The 26100-nt window shown below is 37.7% G+C and overlaps 2 protein-coding genes across 7 annotated transcripts; one reads left to right on the top strand and one right to left on the bottom strand.

The window, feature by feature from the left end:
* Positions 1-1803: 1803 nt before the first annotated feature.
* LOC114716688 (histone-lysine N-methyltransferase ASHH2) lies at positions 1804-15991 on the bottom strand. 3 transcript variants are annotated; one of them, XM_028901726.1, is made up of 19 exons: positions 15782-15991; positions 15512-15583; positions 11560-15360; positions 11151-11373; positions 10634-10800; positions 10417-10496; positions 9166-9297; positions 8961-9077; positions 7914-8006; positions 7135-7212; positions 6961-7017; positions 5552-6335; positions 5400-5461; positions 4962-5041; positions 4788-4870; positions 4600-4679; positions 3633-3712; positions 3294-3339; positions 1804-3112 (listed from the first exon to the last, which is right to left on the bottom strand). In XM_028901726.1, exons 3-19 carry the CDS (start codon positions 15308-15310, stop codon positions 1964-1966), a joined length of 7062 nt encoding a protein of 2353 aa, XP_028757559.1. In that variant the 5' UTR covers positions 15311-15360; positions 15512-15583; positions 15782-15991; the 3' UTR covers positions 1804-1963. The 3 variants fall into 3 exon arrangements, with proteins under 3 accessions (XP_028757559.1, XP_028757560.1, XP_028757561.1); XM_028901727.1 differs by having other exon boundaries at positions 11560-15354; XM_028901728.1 differs by lacking the exon at positions 15512-15583.
* A 1441-nt stretch (positions 15992-17432) lies between these two features.
* Positions 17433-25556, top strand: LOC114716684 (ubinuclein-1). Of its 4 annotated transcripts, none has more exons than XM_028901718.1 (14): positions 17433-17582; positions 17689-18004; positions 18971-19057; positions 19189-19281; positions 19439-19515; positions 19710-20307; positions 21284-21383; positions 21489-21598; positions 21883-21966; positions 23042-23167; positions 23583-23708; positions 23798-23845; positions 24355-24456; positions 24615-25556. In XM_028901718.1, the coding sequence occupies exons 2-14, from the start codon at positions 17771-17773 to the stop codon at positions 25062-25064; spliced, it is 2235 nt and encodes a 744-aa protein (XP_028757551.1). In that variant the 5' UTR covers positions 17433-17582; positions 17689-17770; the 3' UTR covers positions 25065-25556. The 4 variants fall into 4 exon arrangements, with proteins under 4 accessions (XP_028757551.1, XP_028757552.1, XP_028757549.1 ...); XM_028901719.1 differs by having other exon boundaries at positions 21880-21966; positions 23586-23708; XM_028901716.1 differs by having other exon boundaries at positions 21880-21966.
* The last annotated feature ends 544 nt before the right edge of the window (positions 25557-26100 follow it).

Here is a 26100-nt window from a genome sequence, read left to right as displayed (position 1 = left end):
CTCAAATATATCTTCTACTTTGAGTAGCGATCACAAAGCGACAAAAAAATTCACGATTTATTTGTTTTTGTACCAATCAACATGGGTGTTCATGTGCTTAAGTGACATTTCCCCCCCCCACTTATCATGTTACAATACCAGTACGCTAAAGCAAAAGAATCACACACAAAAATCTCCCCCCCCCCCCCCCAAAAAAAAAACACAAAAAAAGATCTAAGCAAAGGGTGAAGCCCCCAAACATGTAGCACCCCTTTTCAAGTATCTCTCCTAAAGCATGCTCTTATAACATATTTCTCTGATTCTATTTATGAGTCATCCAACATGTTTTATATAGAATAAGAAAAATCTTAAATTTCATTAACTCTCATTTAAAATTCAATAACTTTCAGTTTTATTTAATATATATTATACCTCGTATAAACAAAATTAACATAATAATAAATAAAGGGTAAAATTGTACATTTATATAAAAAATTTTCTCTCAGTGTCCTATAAATATAATTAAAAAATGTCTTCTCTCTTTATAAATAGGAACATGAGAGTATTATTGAAGTAAATCCCAATTCCAAAGCCCCCAAACATGTAGCACCCTATTAATTTGGTTGAGCGAAAACTTTGAACTGATTTTGACGATGTGCCAAAACATGAAAATGTAGATACTACATAGGATTAAGAAACAGCAAGAGTTAATGAAGAAACAGACTAGTCTTGCAGATTTCAAAGTGAACTATGGCTTTTGTGCACGCATCTCCATCCAATCATCACGGATCCTGTACATAAATCTTACCAAACACAAACATTAAGGGAGAACTCTAGAGAGAGCTCTCTTCAGATGAGAACTCTGCTATTGTATAATTAATACTTGTGCGCGTGCGCGTGTTTTGACAGAGGTAATGAACACTGGCGCCGCGGCGCCCGGGGGAAGGTAATGAACAATTATTTCTAATGGATCCATGAAAATTGAATGATAAAAATTTGGATCTCAAACATCGTGATCCAAATGCGTGAAAATTAAGGACTTCATAATCATTTAATAATTTTAATCCTCCCAACTTACAAAACGTACTTGTAATTAAAATAAAAAGTTCATAACATGCTAATCCTTCAAAGCCTGTTTGAACCATCAAACAGAGATAAAAAGTTGTCCGATTATGCAGTTCTTTCCCAACTTTACCAAGTTCTATCCGTCATTTATTTCTTTACTCAAATTTCAGATTGCATTAGCCTTCTTACGAAGCAAAAGTACACAAAATAAGTACTGAAGCAAATGCTCAAGCAGAACGTCGCAAGGGTGGAAGAGGAAAAGACAAGTACCCTATCGGGGAAAACAAATTCAGCAATTTGCACAACAGCAAGGGAAAATGAAGCGCACATGGCCTCGTCACCAAAGCAAAAATCTTATTTGATCCACTCCGGTAAACACCTAATCAAATGGGGGAAACGAACCAACTCTAACCTCATCTGCAAGCAGCCTTCGTATCTTTAAGAAATATAAATCAAAAAGTCAATTAAGTAATAATTTTATGGAAATTAAAAGCGTGGAAGTTATATGATAGAAGATATCATATATTGTCAAATAAATGATAGTAGATATAATCTCTCACTCCATATCCCCTTCAGTTCTAAGTAGGTTTTTTAGGTTAGAGAGAGAGAGAGAATTTAATATAAGAAACAGATATTAGTATCCATATTTCACGGATAGTTGATCATTGGAACGCCATATTCTCAGAAATCGTTCGTAAAGAGAAGCACCTACCTCGTGAAGATTAGGAACGATCAATATTCAAACAGCAAAAGGCGGAATGGGATAAACTTCCTTCATTGATGGAGCTTTTGATTAAGTAGGATTCCGAAATTGAACCAAATTTTCATTGAATCGGAACAAATGAATTGACAATATATTAATGTATAATGAAGGGTGGAAATCCCTGGATGAATGCTGTTTTTGCTGCTGAAAATGTTATTAAACATCATTATTGTCACCTTCCTCCGCTCTACAGATTACATCCTCCGAAGAATATGCAACTTTTGACTCACTTGGTCCATCTCCTACGCTTACACTGCATACACCTCCAGCAGTGTAGTTCCCATTAGACCCCCACGCATTCCTCCTGAACCAGGGTCGATGTATTTTTGAATTATTCCATTTTTGCTGTCTAAAGTACTTCCTTCCCAAATCACAAGAGGAATCTTTCAAACGTTTATAAGGTTGTTTATCATCTTCATGTGGAAGGTCAACGTCTTTAGTGCTAGTATCAGTGGTGCTGGGAGTAATATCATCAGGGTAACAACCAACTGGGCCACTCATATCCCGTTGCTGAACTTCAATAGGCTGATCTACAGCTGCAGAATTAGTAGAACCAGAAGGTCGACAGTCATTATTATCCCGTGGATAGGGGGGCAATGGAGGAAATGGGCTGAAAGGCACACCCGGCGCAATGACCCAACTCCCTGATATTTCAGTACGAGGTGTGCCAAACTGTTGGACAAAAGATAATGGCATTCCATATGAGACAGGCATGCGAGAATTAAATTTCTCCTTTAGATGTCCAATTACTGTATCTGGGGGGCACCCAGAATTGCCCACACTTTGCGAAGCAAGATCAACAGGGTGAGGTGAAGCATTCGAAGAATCCAATTGCGGTTGAACAGGACAGGAAAAACCTGGGGGGAAATCCTCAGTAATGTTCTGACTTCCATCAAAAGAGTCAATAGCTGCATCAGCACGCATTGATAGCCCAGAATCGACATTTTGTTTCTTACATGGACTAGATGATAAATTTGAAATTGTCTCTGCAGGTTGATCCCATCTGCTTTTACGCTTGCGCCTTTTCGTCCCATCAACTTTACACCCATCTAAAGACACTGCAGAGCAGCCTTCCTGGGAACCAACATCTACTGAAGTTGTCACAAGTTTTGATTGCTGGGCACAATCTGTTGCTTCGTTAGGTCTCACATCGAGCTCCCGCCTATGGTTCTGTGGTGCTGAAAATCTATTGCAGTTAAAATTCCTATGAGATTCTCCCTTGAAATCATCTCGGTCCACATAACCATGTCTTTTGAAAGGTCTGCGAATCCATCTGTCCCGAAAGCTTCGAGCAATTTGATGGACCTGAATGTGCAAGAAGAATAATAAGAACATTCAAGGACTAATGGTCCTCACCCATGAAAAACATGCTCCCATGGGAATAAAAAAGTCCCAGCATGTTTCTGCAGACATTCTGAAGGAGATGGACACACAACCTGACTAAAATGGAAATAAAGCATATGTGAACCCCTGGTGCAACACATACCTGTTTGTCATCATGCTCTGTCAGAGACAACATGGACTCCCTAAGGCTGCAGACAAAACCAGCTATGATGAGGTATTGGGTATAATTCAGCCACATTGAAAGAAAGCCAAGTGTAATTTTTTTAAAAACATTAGAGGTATTGGGTATAATTTAGCCAAACTTCAATGGAGGCTCCCATATTTGCATAAAAAAAAGGCGCCATATATCTACAACTTTGTTATCTAATTAAATTCAGCTCCATTAGACAACAGAATTCTATTCAAGTTAACCAACTTTTCTACAACTAGTTTGGTAAAACTTTGGGGGGGGGGGGGAGTGGCAAAGATGACATTTTCTAACCTCTCCATTCCATGACAGGGGGGGCCGCTATTAATGTGGTCGTATGTCAAAATCTTGCTTGCTGCTAGATACTCCAAGACCTGGGGAAAACACACACACACACACACACACACATATATAAGGTTGGTTTAAGAAAAAACCCCTTCTTATCTTCGATCACTTCCCTTGAGGAAAATGAGGAAAACACATAATGGCATATAAAGTGAAAAAGCGGAATTGAATTAGCCAACATCTAAAAGTAAAAATAGGAGTCATAAAGTTATTGGTTATTAGTTTCTTGACAAGTATGGAGAAGTCACATCTATGCACCAAATTAGTAACTTACAGTTTAACCTTGCTAAATCCTAGCCTCCAAAGTCATAAGATGTTGACAGATAAATATCAGACTACTTCAGCTTAAGCTATTATCTAAAAACAACCAGGTCTCAGAAAATATCTTCGTGCTTTTAATAGACAGGACTGACAGCATGATACTATATTACACAAACTTCCGCAAATTCAATGCTGTGATTAAAAGTATGTCATTCTTCAATGAAGTTATCATTGTATATTTAAGTTACGACAATAGATTCTTTCAACCACTCTAACAATCAGAAAATAACACTTGGAATTACTGAACATCTTTCATCTTAAAAAAGTAAATGGAAGACCAACAAAGAAGAAAAAAATCCCCAATGTTCTCCAATTTGCCCTCCAAATATCAGGAGCCCACAATATTAATGCTCATCGTGACTTTGCAAGATAACCTTACAATTGAAGGACTAACTACATGGTTGAAGTTTTCTGCAAATTTCACAAAAGCTTCAGAAAGAAATTATTCACTTAATTCATTATTGATACTATTTTTAAGAAAATAATTCAATGACATACAGTTGCTTAGCAGAGTAATGGATTTAAATACACTTAACCTGTAAGGTGAAAGCAGATAACTACCATGATGATACAACAGTATTTTTACTTAAATCACCTTGAGAAGCTTCCGTAGTATGGGAGTTTTCTTGAAATCCCGTCTGTACTGTTTCATAATGTTATGCAACATCTGCAGACCTGAAAGATGAAGATTTAGTCACCCTTTGCAATAACTAAACCCAAAGCCCACCCAGGAGGTAGGATTGGTTTGGGCCATCCTATTGATAACCAGCAAGCACATCTTACCATTCTTGTTAATTATATCATTCAGCACTGCTCTAGATTTTGTTTTCAGAAGGGCACCAAGGATCATGGAAAGATCTCGATTGCTGCAACAAAATTTACATTACTTTACAAACTGTTTAGATGGCTAGAATAAGTCTCAACATATGATCAGTGGAAAAGCAAAAAGCTAGGGACCTTTGAATTGCTTCGCCATTATTCCTATCATCTGATGCCACAGTGAGAAGCAGCAGCTTTAAGTAGCCTTTGGTTGCATCCTGTTATAAGAAAAAATGAAAAACCAATTTTATATACAGAGCTGCCAAGGTGGCAAAATAAGGTATAACTCGAAAATAAGAGTTTAGACCAAATATTAAAATCAACGAGAAGGATGGCACAATATGTTATCATACGACAATATCTGTGCAACATATTAGGTCAAAACAAAATAGTAGTTAACTACCCAAAAAAAAATTATGGAGTAGAGGTTGAAGATTCCTACTTCCTAAGATGACTAAGCCAAAATTAACACCAGGAAAAGGCATTGAAACATGTATGTTATGCACAAGCTTCCAAATACAAATACCTCCTACAAAATATCATGTTGCTTGGATGACCAATGCAAAGTTTACTTACTTTTCTTTTGCTTATTCCTCCTTCTCCATCCTCATCTAACAACTCCTTAAGTTTCTCCTGAACTGCAGGTATCAAGAAGCATTAACCAATTGGCAAATTTCTCAGCACAATACCCATGTTAAAAAATACCAAAATAAATACGAAAGACAAACCTGCTTCAAAACGGCCATTGGAAGAACCTTCCACCACCTTTTTAGGTTTGATTGATGCTACCTGCAATCTGTTGGCTGCCACTGCAGCTTTGAGGCCATTTGAATGATTAGCATGAACCTTTCCCTTTTTAACTGAACTGTTTGCTCGAGAGGTCTTCACAAGCATATGTGTTTTTGGAAAACCAGGCCTGTCCTCAACTATTTCAGACTTGGATTCTCTTTTATTCTTAATAAAATTTGACATCATTTTACTAATAGGTGTAGCAGAAGCCTCCATTCTTTGGCTGGAAGAAATATTGTCAGGAAGCTCTGGTTTCAACAAATACCGTGGTTGTACAGCAGGCATGGATTTACTAATCACATCCTCCATTTGTTGAGAAATTTCTTCCATGTCAGATGATGGCAATTTGCCCATTGAATCTTCCCCATCTAATGGGCAGTGCAACAGGGAAATAGCAGGAGATGGGATTACAGAATTCTCCTCCTGATTATTGCCTGGCACTTGAGCACTTCTAGACTTGTCAACTAGATCTCTGTCTTTTGACAAATTCCTTTCAGCATGCATAACATCAGATCTAGGTATACTGCCTTCAATTTCACCACCTTCGGTAAGCATCACTGGTTCTGGAAATTCTTCATCTGAATCACCTTGAACAATGACTTCAGCATTAAGTGGATCACCACCACCTATATAACCACGACATAGAGGTGAACTACAATAACATTTTTTGGCAGCAGCACCAAAGACCCTTACATAGTTGTAATCAAATGTCACCTCTTCACCCTGGGGATCACGGACAACAATAAGTTTAGCTGAACAGAATTAACCTTCTGCATGCTCATAGTCGAGGGCATACAAAGAAGCTATGTTTATATTACAATGTAAGATAGTATGACTTCCAAGACCTCCGTATAGCACTAGACCACCTCCCACCCCAAAAAAAAAAGAATAAAATATATATTTTTCCTTCACTAGTAACCTCAATATAGAGGTCATAATATTGAAAGGAATTCAGTATGATACTTTCAGCAATTTAAATGTTTCGAGATGTATCTGACTCAACAAATGACTAATCTAAGCATGAACCATGCGATTTTTTCAATTTCAAGATCCAATAGTCAGATCTTAATCTTATGATCCTAGCAGGATTAATTGATCCTGACCAGATTGTTTTCCTCCTTGTATTAAGATCGCCCAGCATCAAGAGATCCTGGAAGGGTTCCTTTTTCTTGCATGCCAGAACTGCAGGTCCAGGCATGTAAAACCCAGAGCAACACCCCCTCACTTCGTTACCCAAAATCACAACCAATTTAAAACGGCCATAAGAATTGATACAACACAGATTCTAGAGAGCTAGTTGACTCAACCACAAAAGGTAGACATAAAAGAGTACAACTTGCAAGCACACCTGCTTTATATCCCTCAATGCAAAAAGTCCAATACAGATTTCGCCATTCACCATCCACTGTCCACAATGAGAAAAAGAAAAATGGTTGAGTGATGACGAGCAAAGGAAAAGGAACGGTATTAACTAACTAATTTGGAATTCTAGATCCAGCGCTGAGATAGATGATGTATTCACCTTTTCTGTTCGGCAATTAGGATCACAACTGTGATTAATGAAACGTCCCAGGTTTCCTTTTGCACTTGCATCTATCACCTGAAAATTTACAAATATGAGTAGGAATGAAGAAGTCACAAATAATTGAAGAAAACTACGCAGCAAGCAAGATACACAGTGCAACTGAAGTTAGGAAATTATGGGGAAAATTGCCAATGGAGGAACAAAAAGAGGAATAATGATGATGCAGGCAGGAGAAGTTGAAGTGTAGTTCACAGGGGTGTATAAAAGGAAAGTTAAGAAAAGAGTGAGCAAAACATAATTCTGGATCTGGATTTGGTGGAAAAGAGCCAACCTCTTGAAAGTTGGCATCCGTTGTTCTTCATTTTCATTTTTGTTACTGCTGCGTGAATATGCAAGGTGTTTGCATTGCAGTGATTAGTATGAAGATGGGGGGAGTGAGTGGTAGTAAGTAAAAGTGTTCGAGTTGTAAGCTCTTGTCTTAGAAGATACATTTAGCCAGTAGGGAGGCTATCTTTGTCCAGTAGTATCCAGTGGAATAATTTGTTCCAGTGTGTGACAGTGTGCTATAAACTTCTGTCCAAGGAATATTTTCTGTCTCTATGTAAGTTTTTCTGTGCTCATTGTGTTATTTCGGCAATATATAGCTCATTAGGTGTTCTATTCTGAGAAGTTTGAGTTTTCCATCATCACATGATTCTGATTGTAAATCAGAGCTTCATATCTTAAAATTAAAACCGTATTGGTTCAACCAAAATAAAAATATGCTAAATTCATACCTCGCTGCCATTCAAGGTCATGAAGTAGAAATGCCGATGACCCTTGAAAGCATACTCTCTTTGCCGTGCCTCATAAGCATGCATATCAAGCACCTGGTTAAATGATAATTAGATACATTGTAAATAAAGATCAATTATGTGTGCATGCAACACATCAACTGTTCATACACAAAACTAAACCCGCTGCCATGCACCTAAAAATGAATAACAGTGTTTATACCAACAGTACAAGAAATAACATACTCCAATTTTTTAAAAAACAAAAAAAACAAAAAAAACAATCAGCTTATATTACCCTTTTTTCCATATAACGAGCAGCAAAAGTTTATTGTTAGATATAGGTAGTTCTTTTACCCTAGAAAAGTCAACTAAAAGCATATATCATCAGGTTGAGTGGTTAAAACTAATAGATGGATCAAACTTGATCCATCCACCTCCATCACTATGATTAGTGTAATAAAAGGAAGCAGTAAGCCTGTTCTCAATATAAGATTGAAGGCAAATAAGTTTCATATGGGGGCCTGCAAAGGAGATAAACACTTTTTTCCCCTTTTTGGAACTCAGTTAAAAGCATAAATTTTTTTGCTTTTTGCCGCTTTATAGTACCATTCAAAATGCAATACCAATTCTACAAAAGGAAACAGGCCAAACTACTCTCCCCCTTATCTCCTGAAAGTATATGGTGCTGGTCAACACAAACCATATCAGCCTAACCCGTATTATCTGCCAACACATGGAATAATTTACAGTACTGGGTCCAGAAGCAACAAAGAATATAAAGGGGTGGAAGATCCACAACTATTATCTGTGAAGGAAGAGATGGAAAGAGGGAAGAAAATAGGAAGGCAGATCCAACTTGAGCGCATCCATGACTTTGTTAAAGATCGTGTTAATTCTTTCTGACCAATAAAAAGCAAAAATATAGCACAAAACCATCAAAATGGTTCCACAATTTCATAATTCGGCTTCAGAAAATATCTCATTACCAAAGAATCAATAGAGCAAGGGGAGAATACAAAAAGAAAGGCAGGGTCTTGTTCAACTTACCTCCCCAACATATTCAATAAGAAACTTCCCTTTAGATATATCATCAACAGCCCTCAACCCGTAACCTTTTTTCCCACATTTGAACCACGTCAAGCTGGCATACTTGCGTTGCTGGAACTGAAATAAGAAAAATCGGACTGCATTGATTTCTTTCACACCAAATGGCAGTAAAAAGAATCAGCAGAAGAATAAATAGTTTACATACCTGTTGATTTGAACAAAGATCCCCGCATGGACAGGTTCCTTGAACACATTCAATGTTGAGCATCCGATTTAGACATTCATCCCCACAACCAAACCTACCTTCTGATGGTGGTTTACAATGGCAAACCATTATCTGATACAAGTTCAAGAGCACAATGAGTAAAGCATGTTAAATTAATCTGTAATTCACAAATCTCACAAGCTATCAAACAATTTACAAAATTTACAAGCTTGATTCAAACTTCAATGCCTACCAAACCATGATTAAACACACAACTTAATCAAGAGTAAAATTTAAAAGTATCATTATTGACATTGACAAGTGAAGAAAATGGGAAAAAAGCCAGTGCATCGACTTGACTGGTGCTCCATGCAGGGCAACTAAACACGTGAATCCTTGTCCTTTGCATCATGAAGAAAATAAGATATGATCATCAATTTATTCAATCCCCATCAGATCACCCTCATGTATAAAAGCGTAAGTAGTTCAAGTCTTAGGCATATCTTCCCCATGTCACCCAAATCTGATTCAGATGTACAATGATAACATTTTCACTGTCCTTTTTGTGAACAAAATATTTATTAGAGGAACAGAAAAATATAAAAAAGGAGGAGAAGGAATCCGATGACTCCAGGCCCAGTAAGATTTACAATTTAAAGGGTAGGAAAAAGAGGGAATATGACTCATCAGAATCATACCCCAGGGGGGTAAAAAAGGAAAAGGAAAAGGAAAAGGACAAGAAAACAAAAGAAAGAAAGAAAGAAGTCAACTAATAAGAGGTCCTAGTGCCTCTGCAAGTCAGACAATGGAATGTAACAGAGCCCAGGCAAAATAGTAGATATTGAACAATGAATTTATATTAAATATCAAAATATTCCTCCCCTCAATGGAATAAATGGGAGTTACAATGTAAGAAAACTCATACAGAGGATAGAAAAGGAGACACACTTGACCAGAGGTCTTAGGTAGGACCACGAAGGGAAGCAAAGCTCTACAACCAAGTATTTAACACTACTGCATTCAACCCAAACCTGATACCTGTAGTCAAGTGACGCATCTTTCTTCCTAGTTAAATTTCTTCTATTAACAATTACCAAAAGAAATTCCTTCTATCACCCCAAAATACAATGGCGCAAGTTGTAGTGCCAGGCAGTAATATTCAGGTTGATGCTGGTGAGCAACCAGCAGCAAACTGATTCAACTCAACATAGAGAATGCAAAATAGTAAAAAGAAATAGAACCATTTTGAACCTCATCAATAGTCTGAGTTTTGCGGCTGCGGTGCAGAAACTCATTAGTAAGAACATGGGTAAAAGTTGACTCCTGGTGAACTGGAGGAAAACATTGAAAGAAAAAGACACACATCAGACAAATAGTAGAATTAATGAATCAGGATGGAAGGACATGCCAAAAACAGCCCAGCATTAAGCTTTACTTTATGATTTTCTGTCTAAGCAGTATTAAATACCTGTTGGGTGATGATATTCCAACTTCTTATCCTTTTTACGGCCTTCATAAGCATCTTCTTCTCCTGATGCATCTGATAATCCCAACTCTGCGTTGATCTCTGCATTTGACTTTTCTTGGGGTATAGAGCAATCAGAAAAGGCTTTATCATTGCTATCCTTACAGGTCCTAAAAGAAAAGCATACATGGCACGATGCCAATTATTTTACAAAATTAGGAGCAATAGACTAAGTAATTGCCTCATATGCAACATAAAAGGTAATACAATAAGATAAGATAACATAAATAGTAACGTATATATAACATGACTCTCAAGACTACAATGAATAATATAATGAAAATATTGTAACTTGTAACAAGAAGCTCAAGTACTATATAGTGAATCATTAAAAAAAACTGGCACATCGTTTTGCATTAATAGAGTCGACTGGCAAACATATTCTTATCCAATATTTAAATATCCAGCTTCTATGCAAGGGCCATGCAAAATCAAAATGTGGACTACAAAATTGAGATACCAGGTGCACTGTTTTTCTTCAATTAGATCTGCAAGCTCAACAGGAATACGCCGCCACTTGTGACAATCATCACAGCGCACCCATGCATTATGAAGTGATGGATGCTGCTCCCCCAAACCAGTACTAACTATTGTGTCCAAATTGGATCCATTTACTGATACTTTGTTGTCACCGGCATTAGTTTTTCCAACATCATCCAATCTACCACTTCCATCAACATGTCCTGTAACATCATATGAAAACTTCCATTTAAATGCTCAAACGAAATGACAAACAGAATTCAAAAAACTAAGATCAACAAAATTTAGACAGACATGAAGGACTTGAAGTCCAGTAAAAGAAGTAGCCAAAATGCAGATAAGAATATCACAAAACTTCCAAAGTCCATTTAATGTTCTCAGAGAGCTACCTGCACAATCTTCTGCTTCAGAGATAACCTTTTCAGAAACAGCTTTTCCCTTGACTTCACTCTTCTCAATAGGTTTCAGTTGTTTCTCCCTACGTCTGCTACCAGTCTTTTTCCGGCTCATTGAGTTAGAAGCTTTTGATTTGGGAGTGATGATTTTACAAGATGTAAGACTTTTAGGAAGTTTACGACCTGAGGATCTTGCTGAAAGCTCATAATTGTCATTTGGGCTGCAAGTAGTCTCAACTTTCATGTCATTTTTTACTTTCAAAGCCTCAGCGGAGTCTTCAAGTTCAATCTCTCCAGATGGGGGCAATGATTCACTGGATAATTCTTTATGGCTTACTGAGTAGCTCACGGCATTTATACTAGTGGAAGTATGCAAACTCATGGAGCAAACAACATCATTGGGATTCTTTTTACGTCCACGATTCTTTGAGTGCTTGGATTTATTTTTCCTTGGTGGCCCTTGTGAGCCATCTTCAACAACAGAACTACTTGAAGAAGTAAGTTTGTCTTGCTTCTTCCTTCTCCCACCAGCAGACACTATAGAAGAACCAAGAATAGAATCGTGCAAACCTTGTTGATGTCTTTCTCCACCCTGGACTTCAGGAACTGAATTGATAACTTCTGAATCAGGCGAAGTTCCAGGATCCATCCCCTTATCATTACGTGTCTCTCTCAGCGGTTCAATCATGCTCTCTGGAGAGATCATATGCAATACTTGCTCGGTGACCTCATCTGACTTGTCTTCTGTTGCAGCAGCTTCAAAGTGATGATTTGCCATTTGTCCATTCAGAACAAGGGCATCCTCATCCAGGCTGTTTGTTAAAGATTCAGACTTGCCTACTTCAACCGCTTCTGAACATTTATTGCCAGCATTGCTGTTTCTTTCCTGAGAGCCTGGACCAGGCCCCGCATTAGAAGCAGAACATGAACCGTTCATAACATCTGGAACCAAGACATCTGAACAACTTAAATGAACTTCTTTCCCCAGTTTAATCTTCAAGCGAACACGAGTCGTTGAAGCACAGCATTTCTTCGTTGAACTCAGTGAGCTAGAAATTGCACCCTTCTTGTTCCTTGTGCCACTTTTACGGGCACCTCTCACCTTCCCCAATCCTTGACACATAACCTGATCAACTCCAATATCATTATCTTGTTCAAAAAACTTATTAATGTTTCCTACCAATCCCCAGATAGAAGAACGAGCTGGTTTAGAGAAACAGCTTCTTTTCCTTCTAGCAGCCTCCAGGATCATCTTCATATCCCCACCTAGGAGTGGCACACTGGTTTTGTTCTTGCATTTCCTCGAAGCCCTTTTGGTCTGTGTCTTATGACTAGATTTACTTCTTCGACTATTCCTTCGAATAGGCAAGGACGCATTCCCAGAATAATTGCCTTCAGAGATATAATCAACTTGTATAATATCTTTCCTAATACAGTCTGCCTCCCCAGAATCGCCCACAAGGCTATTATAACTGATGGAACCATTTACCTCCTTGAGAAGATCAGGCACGTCCCTTGGAGAGCTAATACTGATATAGTCAACAGAAGGAAGATCTGATTCAGGAGGAAACGTTTTTCTCAAGGTACAGTTGGCATGAGTTTTTGAGGAACTGTCATTAAACTTGCATGCATTATCATCTTTTGGCATATTGTTCTTCATTTCAACATTTATTTCAGTACTAACATCATTATTTTTTTCCTTAACTTTCACAACACCTTCTGCATCAAAATCAGTATCGATATCATCAATCCCCTTCTCCTTATCTGAGTGGATAGCCTCGCTAGATGAACAAGTTACAGGCAAACTCCCCAGGATCCTTTCATGGCCTGGTGAGGAGAATACTTGGACATGTGTATTAATGATACTTTCTTTATCAACAAAGTCTTCATCAGGACTATTTTCATCGTCACCATCTTTCTGATCACTTGTGGCCTCTGCTTCAGTATATATTACATCTGTGGGTACTTCACTGCCCTGTGAATGAGTCTGCTTGTAGGCATCAGCTTCAATCCCACAAATCAAATCACCTTCGTTGACACCCTCCAACAATTGATTAGCATTTCTCATAGGGTCCTCTTGTTCGCTTTGTTGGTCGTAATAAACCAGGAAGCCAGTTGGTAAACCAGCATCTTTTTCACCTTCAGAGTGGAATATGTTGCTCTTCTCATCCTTGTGCCCATCCTGATGAACACAATCCTTAGGTGAACCACTAGTCAATATGAAGTCTGATGGCATTTTGAGGCCATCTTTGGCATGAGGTTTTCCTTCCGAGACCAACCTGACATTTTCTAGATTAGAAAGTTTAATTTGCGCACAAAATATACTTGGACAAGTCTGGCTTTCATTCTCTGAGGTTTTCTCCAGAAGTGACATCTCAGTATTTTCACTTTTATTCACCATCAACAAAGAATCTTCAGACCTCTCTAGAACATCAATAGGACTTGCAGGTCCTGTATGGACCTCTCTAGATGAATTCATACAACCTTCCATCATGTTAGAGCGCTCAACATTAGAGTCCAACGCATTGCAAGTTACTGCTAGACAGGACTGTTGTAATAGATCAGTATTTTCACTTTTGTTCTCCATCAGCAATGAATCTCTGATTGCCTCTGGAGCATCAATGGAGCCTCCCATCTCTCTGGTTGAATGTATACAACCTTCCAACAGGTTGGGGTGCTCAACATTAGAGTCCAACGCATTGCAAGTCACTACTAGACAGGACTGTTGTAAAATATCAGTATTTCCACTTTTGTTCTCCAACAATGAATTTCTGGGCATCTCCAAAGCATTGATGGGACTTGCAGACCCAGAGTGGACCTCTCTAGATGAATTCATATAACCTTCCGCCATATTGGAGCACTCAACATCAGAGTCCGACACATTGGAAGCTACAACTGAACGTGTACCGGTATTTTCATTTTTGTTCACCGTCAACAGTGAATCTCTGGACATATCTTGAACATCAATGGAAACTGCAGACCCAGTGTGGACCTCTCTAGACAAATTCATACAACCTTCCATCATATTGGAGCAACCAACATTAGAGTCCAACACATTGGAAGTTACTACTGGGCAGGACTGTTGTGAAATATCAGTAATTCCATTTTTATTCACCATCAACAATGAATCTTTGGGCACCTCTGTAGCATCAACAGGGCTTGCAGACCCTGTGTGGACCTCTCTAGATGAATCCACAGAACCTTCGATCATATTGGAGTGCTCAGCATTAGAGTCCGACACATTGCTAGTAACCACTGGACAGTACCGCTGTAAACTAACCGTATTTTCACTTTTGTTCTCCATCAACAATGAATCTCCGGATATCTGTGGAACATCAGTGGAACTTGAAGACCCAGTGTGGACCTCTCCAGACGAATTCATACAACCTTCTATCATATTGGAGCGCTTAACATTAGAGTCTACCGCATTGCAACTTACTACTGTACCTGAGCATTGTAACCTATCAGTATTGTCATTTTCCTTCGCCATCAACCATGAATCTCTGGACATCTCTGGAGCAACAATGGAGCTGGCACACCCAGTGTGGACCTCTCTAGACGAAATCATACGTCCCTCCATCATATTGGAGTGCTCCACATTAGTGTCCAATGCATTGCAAGTTACTAATGGACAGGACCGCTGCACAGGAATAGACTGCAATGGAAACTCTGCGCGTGAGTGCTGCTCAATGACAGACCCGCTTGAGGCGTCGTCTAATATACTTGATTTCCCACACGAGCCCATCTCAATTTGAATAAATCATTCTAATCTAGCAGATTACCATTAACCTGTCGCTGGGCAACAAAACACCTCGTTAGAATTATATTTCTGAAAAGAGGAAATCACCAAACCGAGAACAATGTATTGCACTAAATCCATCAATATATCCTTAAAACTGCTTTCATTCATCGCTACTCTCGTGAAAGAAGGAGTTAATATCACTACCTGAATCGAAGCTCTCAGAAAAATGAGAGCCCACGGAGAAAACCCTAAAAAGCTGCATTCTCCGGAGGCTCTCTGCACCCAAAATAAACAAAGAATAAATATATAATAACAAAACCCATACATTCAGAATTCCGCTAGGGAATGCAAACAGAACCATGTGTTCCCGATATCCACAGTTGTGAAGGAAACATTGTGAAAATAGAAAAACCAAAAAAAAAAAAAAAGCCTTGATAAGGAATAAAAACAAAACTTGGAAAGCAAGTAGATTACATGGAAGAAGTAAATAACAGCCCAGGATGTTAGATTGTGCTTTCCAGCAATTTTATTGAAAAATGATATTTCCCTCTCTGGGGAGGGGAGAGGGAGGACGTTGGGTCTGCGACGCGCGCGCAGGGAGAGAGAGGGGGAGAGAGAGTTGGTGTCGTCAACAAAACGAAGTCTAGAAAGAGAGAGAGCGAAAAAAGAAGAGAGAAGGAAGCTCCAACCGGAGACGGCCTTTATCAATTCTATGTTGATTAGTCCGTTTTACCCTACTCGCATCTTGGCGCAGAGAGAGCCTCCTCGCTTTAGTTCGTCGTAGGACACATGTACTAACTTCAAAGGCATTTTGGCCAATAAAAATTCTCCATCGTTATTCATGACGCGGTCGAATCCTACTATTTTTCATTAGAAATCCTACTATTCATATTTATGATGCTGGTCTGCTATTTTCTCCGTTGCGTCTGGAAATTCAAAATTTAGACTCTCGCCAATAACAAAGTAAATCAGGTCTTAAAATTATCTTCGAAGCTTCAATTCTTTTTTAATGAAATACGAAGTTTAAGTCCTTTAAATTAGATTCATTAAAAAATCATTAATAAAAATAATGCTGAATAAACCTGGATGGTGTCGATGAAAAAAATATATGAGCTTTGACTGGATTTTTTTGTTTTTAATAAGACAGTAGCAAATTTATTACTTGTCAAAAGTTCCTATACAAATGCACTAAGTTGATCCCTGCTCTATTTTCATCCTTCATTTGTTTTGGACCCCAAGCCAAATCAATTCATTTTCTTTCATTTTTTGCGACAAAATCAATCCATAGTCGGGTATCTTTTAAAATTAATCCCCATCAAGCAAGATGATATTCCCTGCCCCGCAGAAGGATAAGGTTCCATATGCCGTGATCTCCCAAGTCAGCAACTCCTCTTGTTCTCGTGGTATTCATATTGCTGGGAGAGAAATTATCTCAGGACAAATCTATCTACCGTCCCAAATCCTTACGCTTTGTTCGTTCTCAGCAGCTAAGCAGATTTAAAGCACGCATATTTAACAATGGTTCATTGTCGCCTTCCTATCTAGATGGCTGAGAAGCGAAGTGTAAACAATTACACTTGTTTCGAATGGAGATTGAAATTCTAAAAAATATCTTTTTAACCGTGATTTATGAAACATGAAATAAATATAAATATATCTTTATACATATTTTATCTTAATTTATATTAAAGTGTTTATATTAAACAGTTCCAAATCAATACGAAAACTGCACATTCAAATTCATTTTTCATGGGGATAATGCAGTACCCGATTTTATAATTAATCTCACTGTTACCACCACGCATCAATATGTAAACGTATTTTTTCACATATTACTATATAAATAGATTAGATTGTATTATTTATAAAATATAAATTATAAATAACATCTTATTTTAGATAATATACTCTATAAGGCATGGATTTACTGTTCAGCTAAGCTACTCGTTCCTATTGCAGTATTATTAATCACTGACATTAATTTACTAATTTGAAGGTGAAAAAAAAAATCAAAAAATACTAATTCACTAATTTCCCATCTCAACCAGGTGCCAAGCCAACCATGCGAGAAGCTGCCGTTCTAATTCCTGCCTCGGTGTCGGAGGCCTGTGACCTCCTCGCTCCTCCTGGGATCCAAGCTCCAAGCTGAGGGACTGGAACTCAACTGGGCCCAAATTATACCCGACCCGATATTCTTTTCTTCGCTCGTCTTCTCGGGAAAGAAAGAGCAAGAAAATTTTTACGACGAAGTCGAATTTCTGTTAATCCCATTCAGGTTCCTTTTCATTTAATTTTTCCCCTCTCCGCGTAATTTCTGTATGTTGGAATCCCGCGCAATTTCTTCATCCCAGACTATTCAGCCAATTTGCTATTCTTTCCAGGGCTGATTGCTCCTGCTGTGTTCTTCATACCCTAATTTTCGAATCAAGGCCCAAGAATTTGCGACGACATCAGTAGGTTTGGATGGAGGAGCAGATAGGTCCTCTAGGTGGAGATGGCGGCGATTCGTCGAGGACTTCTTCCTCCTTCGTGAAAAAGGGAGACCGCCAAATGTTCACGGTGGAGCTCCGGCCCGCAGAGACTACGATAGTCTCGTGGAAGAAGCTTATGAAAGACTCCAACAGGGTTAATGGATCCACTTTGGCTCCCGAACATCTAACCTCTGCACACCCCGCCCTGGAGTCCAGAATCGCTCCCGTGAGACATCTTAACTACTCAGTCATTTTATGTGCATCCTTCTAGATTTATCTTCGAAGGCTGGGTGTTTCTGAAGTTCTAAATACATTGCAGTTAAGAGTAACCATAGGTTGCATCTTTTTACTGTGCGCATTTTCTCAAATATGGGTGAGCACAATCTTGTTCATTGAGTCTTGGGTGTGGCTTCTCGTTATTTAGTTAGCCATATGAAACTTGTCAGCTACTTCCCGTCCATGGGAGTTTAATTCAGGAAAACTGATCATTAAAGGGGTCTTTTACTAGCTGTAGAAAAGGGGGTTTTATACTGATCGGGAAATCTTCTCCTAATATTGCATTTTAAAATAAAAGCAATTAATTTTGAATTTTGTGCCTATTCTAGTCAATACATATTCTACTGGACTATTTGGCAGACGTAGGGAAGCTTGATAATACGTTACTTATTGTTAAGTCGTGGGACGAAATAACCTGTATATGTCTCGATGTTTTCAGTTATGCGACTAATCTCGCAGGCAAGGCTCTGGATGCTCTTTATTCGATTTTTTCAATTTGCATTGTCATGTGGTTTGTTTTAAATTGTGTAGGGTTTTTCTTTTTAGTAAAGACCTGATATTCTTTTTTCATGTTCTTGGCGTGATGCAAGTTCATGCTTGTTTCCCTTTGCATTTCTAGATTTTTTGGGGCTGCCTTTTCTGGCTGAATAATAAGACAAACACTTGAGTCTTTTGATGCTATAGATGTCCTTATTTTGATTCGTATTTTCGTACTTGTTGTATGGATCATATGTTTGAATTATTTTGAAATAAATAACATGGAATTTTATTTATTATAGTGACTCGGGTTCAAGATAATCGAGTAATGTACTACTATTAAAAATAGCTTGTCATATGCCAAGTGTTTGGCCTAAGTTCCAGCTTATTGTCTTGTTGCAATTGTATGTGGTTACAAGCCTCTACTCATCTTTTCTAGGGACAACCTACTGAAAATGAAGCAAATGATGGCGCCTTTCCACATCGGTTCAGTGCTGTAATAGAGAAGATTGAACGCCTTTATATGGTATGTGTATATTGCCTTCCAGGACCATTACCCTGCTCTCTATCAACGTCTTGTTTTAACCATAGATTTATATATGTGCATTTAAGCTTTATAATTATAAGTTTGGTAATAATGGGAACTAATCAATTCAGGGCAAGGATAGCAGTGATGAGGACGATCTACTTGACGTTCCAGACGATGATCAATATGATACAGAAGACTCTTTCATTGATGATGCTGAGCTGGTAGGTATCTTTATATTGTTTTGGTTCATGTATGTGTTGACCTTTGATAGCTGGCAGAAATTATATTCTTCTGGATATTTGGAATTTTGAATCACGTCTTGCTTTGTATATCTTCCGTATTTTAGAAAGTTGGTAATATATTAGAAATTTTGTACAGGATGAATATTTTGAAGTTGATAATTCCGCAATCAAACATGATGGTTTCTTTGTGAACCGGGGAAAGTTGGAACGCATGTAAGTTTTATTTTTATTTTTAAACATTTTTGCTGTTACTTGGTTTATGGTAAATATTCTTTATGATGACATCGCTCTGGTACTGTTGCAATGATTTTCTAAATTTGTTGATTAATATTAGAATAAATAAATCAAATTTTACAAAAATTCATTATTTTTTAGTGATTTTCAGTTGTTCCTTCCACTTTTACTAGAAATGAGCCTCTGGTCTTACCAAACCAGCAACCAAAGAAGAGGCGGAGGAAAGATATATTAAAGAATGCCGGTGAAAGTTATGATGGTCAAGAATCAAATAAACATGAAAAAGTGGGAAAGACTGCAGCTGGAAAGGCAGCATCAATACCAGTGAAAAAGACGCTGAATTCCACACAGAACTTGCCTGTATCTATTGAACATTATGATGACTTTAAATTTCAGAGTCAATTGGTATCCAGTTCAAAAAAGAATATGTCTGATACTAAATCAGTATCAGATCCTGCTGTCTCTGTGAATGTATCAAATGATGATACCCCTCCAGTAGTGGTAGAAGCAAAAGATATTGATAAGCAGAATTTAGGAAATCTTCAATGCAGGAATGCAAATGACAAATACAAAGATGCCAGTGGATCATTTGGTGCATATCAAAAGAAATACCATGAAAAAAGTTCCTATGCACATTCCAAATCCCAACCTGGAAGACCTACCAGCGGTATTGATGGTGTGGAGAACAGAGTTCAGTCAAAAGAAAAACATGGCATCTTTGAACTGCCAGATCTTAACTTGTCTGAGGCAAGAACTACCATGCAAGCAACAGTGAGTTTGTTTATTTTTTTCTTCTCGCTTGTAGAGTCTTTTTTTGGGCCTGAGTTCTGCTGTTTGCTTTCAATCTTTTGTAGATAGAAGATTCTTGGGGACAACCAAAAAAAAGAAGATTTTTGGGGACCACCAGATTATTTTTTGTATTTTTTTTTTATTTCTAAGAATTCACTAAAATTGAAGGGCAACACATCTAATAATCCTGAGAAACAAGTCTCCCAAAAGAAGGTGGGGGATATCCTCCGCAGTGCTTCCACTCATTCATTTCTGCAACTTAATGAAAGGGTGCTTCTCCAGCTATAAGCATCCTGTTTTGCCAGCTGGAACTACCCTCCAAATAAGCATGCTTGCTTTAGATTTAGTTTCTTTTGCTGGCAAAAGATCAAAACTACACTGAGACGTTACATGTTTTTCCCAGTCAATGTGAGCTTTGAATTCCACTACAATTGAGCTGAAGAACAAGGCAAAAGGAAGTGGAAGTCTTCGTGTCATTTGTGCATTAATAACAGGAAGTAAAAAAACATATGGAATTTTGGCCAAAGAAAACATATGGAAGTTGTCATGTGGATTTTAGAAATGGATTCTTCATTCCGTGGCTATTGAGCTTCTATCCTCTCACTTGATTTTTATTTTGGCTGCCACAACTCATGAGGCATGCTCCATCATCTAAAATATCATCTATCCAAACTAAGTGGTAGTAGCATGCTTGTGGCAATTGTCTTTAGAAAAATTGGAAGAAAAATTATAACAAACTAAGGTGTATTTCTGATGCCTTCCTCATGACCTTCTATGATGTAAAATGTTTCGTCTTCTTAACTCTTGTGACAATTTGACCGCTGATGCTGAAATCTGTGACAATTGAGTTCTGCTATTTGAATATTGTTGCACCTTTTTCTTCTAGGCAGAGATACTAGTATTAATATAAGATCTATTTTGCTTGTGGTTGTCCCCCATTTGTTCAAATATTCTGCAGAAATTGCCATACACGCACAAGAAAGAAGGTACTAGTGTTAGGCCAAAAACTTCAATGCTTGAAAAGGCTATTAGAGAGTTGGAGAAGATAGTTGCAGAGTGTAAGTTCTGATACCATTGTGAATCCTGCAATACTCAGATGTGAATTTCGGGGAGTTTTGTGCAAATGCTGATTTTTTTTTTTTTTTGGTGTGGTAATATTACAGCAAGGCCACCTGCAATGGAAAACCAAGAGGCTGATACTACGTCCCAAGCAGTCAAAAGAAGACTGCCTAGAGAGATAAAGCTAAAGCTTTCTAAAGTTGCTAGATTAGCGGTACATGCAAATGTTAATTTTAAGAAGCTTTTAACAATTTTTTTTAATCAGTTGATTTCCAAATTCGCTGGATGTCTTTGTTTGTTATTTCAGTCATTTAGGCTCATTTTTGTCTGAATTCCTTACGTCCAACGTATGTACTTCATTTATTTGTTTCATCAATATCAATAATTCTGTTACAAGAGAAAAGGTTGAATGCATCTTGAGACATGCATAATATTATATTCTATTGTTTCATAACGATTTTAAATAATTTGATATTAACTTTCTTTCTGCTGCAGCAGGCAAGCCATGGGAAAGTATCAAAAGAGTTAATTAATCGTCTTATGAGTATTCTGGGGCACTTGATTCAACTCAGAACACTGAAGGTATTGCAGCCTGTTGAATATATACAGATGATCCTTCAGTATCCGTTGCTTCATTTTATAATTTTACTGCCCTCTAACCCCATTTTCTTGCTGACAATATATAATTGAAACTTGCTGTATTTCTAAGTTGATTTTTTTTGGTGGTTAACGTTGGTAATATTTATTTTGGTGCTGCAATTCCATAGAATAATTGATGATTGATACCTCAATTTCTCAGCATTACTATCTGATGCAACGGCCAATACACAATTTCTGATCTATCCAGAATCTGATCACAAAACACACCTAATCCCAATATGCAATGGGGACCTCTGCGGACTAGAGTTTTTTACTTAGCTGCAGTGTGGTACCTCCACTACTTGACTGACTTCTGGTCATATTCACATCCCGGGTTGACTCAGCATCATGCTAACATTTTAGCTAGCTCAACTTCATAATAGACATAGATGATAGCAACAGAACTAAAACGCATAAAAACATATAAAAACAACAATTCCCACATGTCACTATAAGTCATCAAACCTGGTAGTTAGAGTGCTATTTTTTTCTTCTGGTCAGCCAACTTCCTTGCTTTTGTGCTAGTTATTGCAAGTTTAATGATTAGGCATGTTTTGATAACTCTGGAGTTTTGCATGTGACTGGGTTACTTTCATAAATAAAGCAGAACTCTGTTATCTGTTTAAAAGAAATGTGGATTGTTTATCATGTATACTTTGCACTCTACAGTTTGCATGTTACATTCAACGTTCAAATTGGACTACTTTATGAACTTCTGATGAGTTTGCCTTCCCTTTCCTTTCCCTTTTCTACCTTCCGCTTAAGTATTTTAACATGAGGTGGCTATGACTACTTATTTTTTAATGATAAAAAATTGCCAATATTAATGGGAATGAAAATTGTTTTCTGCCTTTCTCTGGTGGAGTATCCATCCCTGTCATTACTGGTTTGTTGTATAAAACCTAGGCTTACAAATTTTGCAACAGTTCTTCTCTGTGTCTATATTTATTGTTCTGTATTTCGGTTCCCTTGATGGCTGAAACTACTTGTCCTGTCATGCAATGTCTTGCTGCTACAGAGACACCTAAAAATCATGATCACTATGGGTTTGTCAGCAAAGCAGGAGAAAGATGCTAGGTTTCAAAGCATAAAGAAGGAGGTTGTTGACATGATTAAGATGCAGGCTCCATCTCTGGAACCCAAGGTATGCATGCCTTCCATTTTCACTCACAACATGATGAGCTTATAATGGCTTTAATAGGGTGCTTCATTTTTTTGCCGCCATCATCATTTTTTTTTCCCGATTCTCCCATCAAGTGTTACTCTTCAGTTGGGTGTGAAGTGTGAACCCGTATTTGTGCTGACCACTCGGGTAATCATGGTTCAAGGCATGCTTGCAGATGGATCATTTGCCTGATTTGATTATTTATTATTATTATTTATTTTTTTGGTTGGTTTGATTTGTCTTGATTGTAGTTGTAAATTGATCATGTATGGGTTATTTTCGGGTGCTTGGTCTGCACCTTGATGGTCCTTTTACAATCCTATTTGAGATTCACTGTTTTGGTTATTTAATTTGAGATGCTTCATGCATTAATGGGTCTTTTTGGGCATTTCAGCAGCAGCAACAAGCCTCAGCTTCTGGTGACTTTCAAGAATTTGTTCCTGATGGAAAAGCATCGGAGAAAAGAATGGATACTGCATTGGAGGACAAGCTTTGTGATCTCTATGACCTTTTTGTTGATGTACTGAAGTTTTGTTTGTTAAATACTGATTTTTAAAATCTTTTGGGTCGTGAAAAAGCTCTTTTGTGACATGTTTGCAATTGATCTAGGGATTGGACGATGATGCAGGCCCACAGATCCGAAAGTTGTATGCTGAGGTGCTGTGAATTTCTTTAATTAAAGATTATTCGGTTGTGGGTGTTGCGTATTTGTGGTATTGCATAATGATGCTGAGGAGCAGAAACTTGGTCACTTTTTTTTCTTTTGGGGTTCTTTGCTCCTCTCTGTTTGTTTTGGTATCATCTCATCATTGCATTCTAATGCAAGTTAAAATTAGTTGCATCTAAAATGATAGGGTGCACTATGTGTTCTAAACCTCTCATCCCTTCAAGACATTGAAGTTAGAACTTGTATTGAAAATTTAATGGGCTTACAAGCCCCTCACTTTTACATATGATAACCTTCCGCCTCCCAATTTGATGTTTCCTTCCCCAAGAATCACTCATGTTTTTTTAGGAGCATTTCTTCTAGTTAATTTTCTGGGAGTATTGTTATATGCATTGCCAGTCATGTCTGATTTAATCTCTTAAGAAAGGAATTTGGGGAGGCTCTTTATATTTGTGTTATTCTCTTTTCCTCAACACTTCATCTCTTGTTCCTTGTTCAGCTTGCGGAATTATGGCCAAATGGTTACATGGACAACCGTGGAATTAAAAAGGCAATCTGCAGGGCAAAGGAGAGGCGCAAAGCACTGTATATGAGACGGAAGGCATGCTTTAGTTATCTTTTAATGTGTCTTTTTTCTTCCGCCTCCCCTCCAAGCCATTCCTATTATTACAAGAAAATTTCTCTGTTTGCACAACAATAAGCATCTCACCTTCTGCAGTCATTTTTAGTTGATTTCCGTTCCATTGATTTGCTTGCTAGGATCACGAAAAAGTTAAGAGCAGTAAAAGGGTGTTACCATCTCAGCAAGAGGCTGGTCGATATGATCCTAGTTCAGTTGCTTCACAACAGAACGTGCGGGAGAGATTAACACCAGAATCTAGCATTCATGCATTTGCTTCGGTGAGCAAGCCAGTTTCTAATACAATTAATACGGTTGGGGGCTCCAGTCCGTTGGTGAATGGTCCAAAACAGGAGAAAGTGAAGGGAACTTCAATCAATCTGGAAGATGTTAGGGTTGCAGATGGAGTTTTGACAAAGAAGGTGAAGAGGAAACCCGAGTCGGAGTTTGAAGGAACCGATTATCGTCCAGAGAAGCTTGCTTCTGCGCAGGGAGAAGAGAGGTCCAAGTCTTCAAAGCAGTCTGCAAGTCTTTCCCACAAGTCTAATATTCAGTCAACGTCACTTCCCGGTCTTGAACAGTCGAGTTAACATGGCATCAATATCGGCAACGTAGATTTATCTCGGTTCCATTTGTTTTTAGTCATATTTTTTTCACCCATGATCCCCCATCCTAAAATCTAATTGCCATTTTTGTAATTAAAATGTTCTTGGAAGGCCTTTAGAAATACAAGATTTGTTGGTAATATAAAAGCAGTAAGTTGCGTTATCGCCTCACACCGCTCTGCCATACGAAGCTGTGCCACAGTGCGCGCGCGCTGCTATTAAGACGCAGTTTGTAGGATATTTTCGCGAACTGCATGTTTGCAAAACAGGAGATAGGAATAGGATGCTCATATTTCAGGATTAAATATTTGTTGTTCTCGCAGATGTGAACAGATATTGAGTCCTTTTGCCAAACAGGAAATCAACAGCCTCTATTGCCCCGAGGGATAAAATTTATTTTATTATATGTACAGGTTTACTTTTCACTTTACAGTGACGCGGTAAATGATTTTAAGAAAAATAATGAATTCTTTTGTTGTGGAGAATTATATTTTGTTATTGTATTTTGGCCTTAAAATATTTTATTCTTACGAGATTAATGCATATGCAATATTGATTTGTTTAATTAAAATTAAATTGCGCTTAATTCTATTTTAATGAACCTGTTTGTTTATTTTTATACGGTATAACCCAAATTCGTTGAATTCCGTTTTGGTTGTTATTTCAGTTATTTATTGTTGAATTTAAATCAAAATAAGTTAGTGGTTTTTAAACACAGTAAATAATATTAAATAGAATGATAAAATTTTTAATAGATTTTATTTTTCACTTAAAATTTATACATTTATATATATTTTTATGATAGGAGTGCGGGTTGCATAGCTCGCGTCTCCTAATTTTTAAATGAATTAATTATTGAAAATAGGAGAGCATAAATAATTTTCACAAGTTGATTTTCAATCGTTTCGATATGTTGCGTTGAATGTTTTAACTAATGCAAACTAAAAGGAAAGAATTTAATACTAATTTCATTAAGTATTTAAATTGCATTTCAAGCCTGAATAGTACACAACTCTGGAAA

The sequence above is a fragment of the Neltuma alba genome, unplaced genomic scaffold (assembly GCF_004799145.2).
Source record: "Neltuma alba isolate B1F8T4 unplaced genomic scaffold, ASM479914v2 tig00011685_pilon, whole genome shotgun sequence".
Classification (NCBI taxonomy): domain Eukaryota; kingdom Viridiplantae; phylum Streptophyta; class Magnoliopsida; order Fabales; family Fabaceae; genus Neltuma; species Neltuma alba.
Note: the sequence above shows the minus strand (reverse complement) of the source record. Positions and strands in the feature narration are given on the sequence as shown.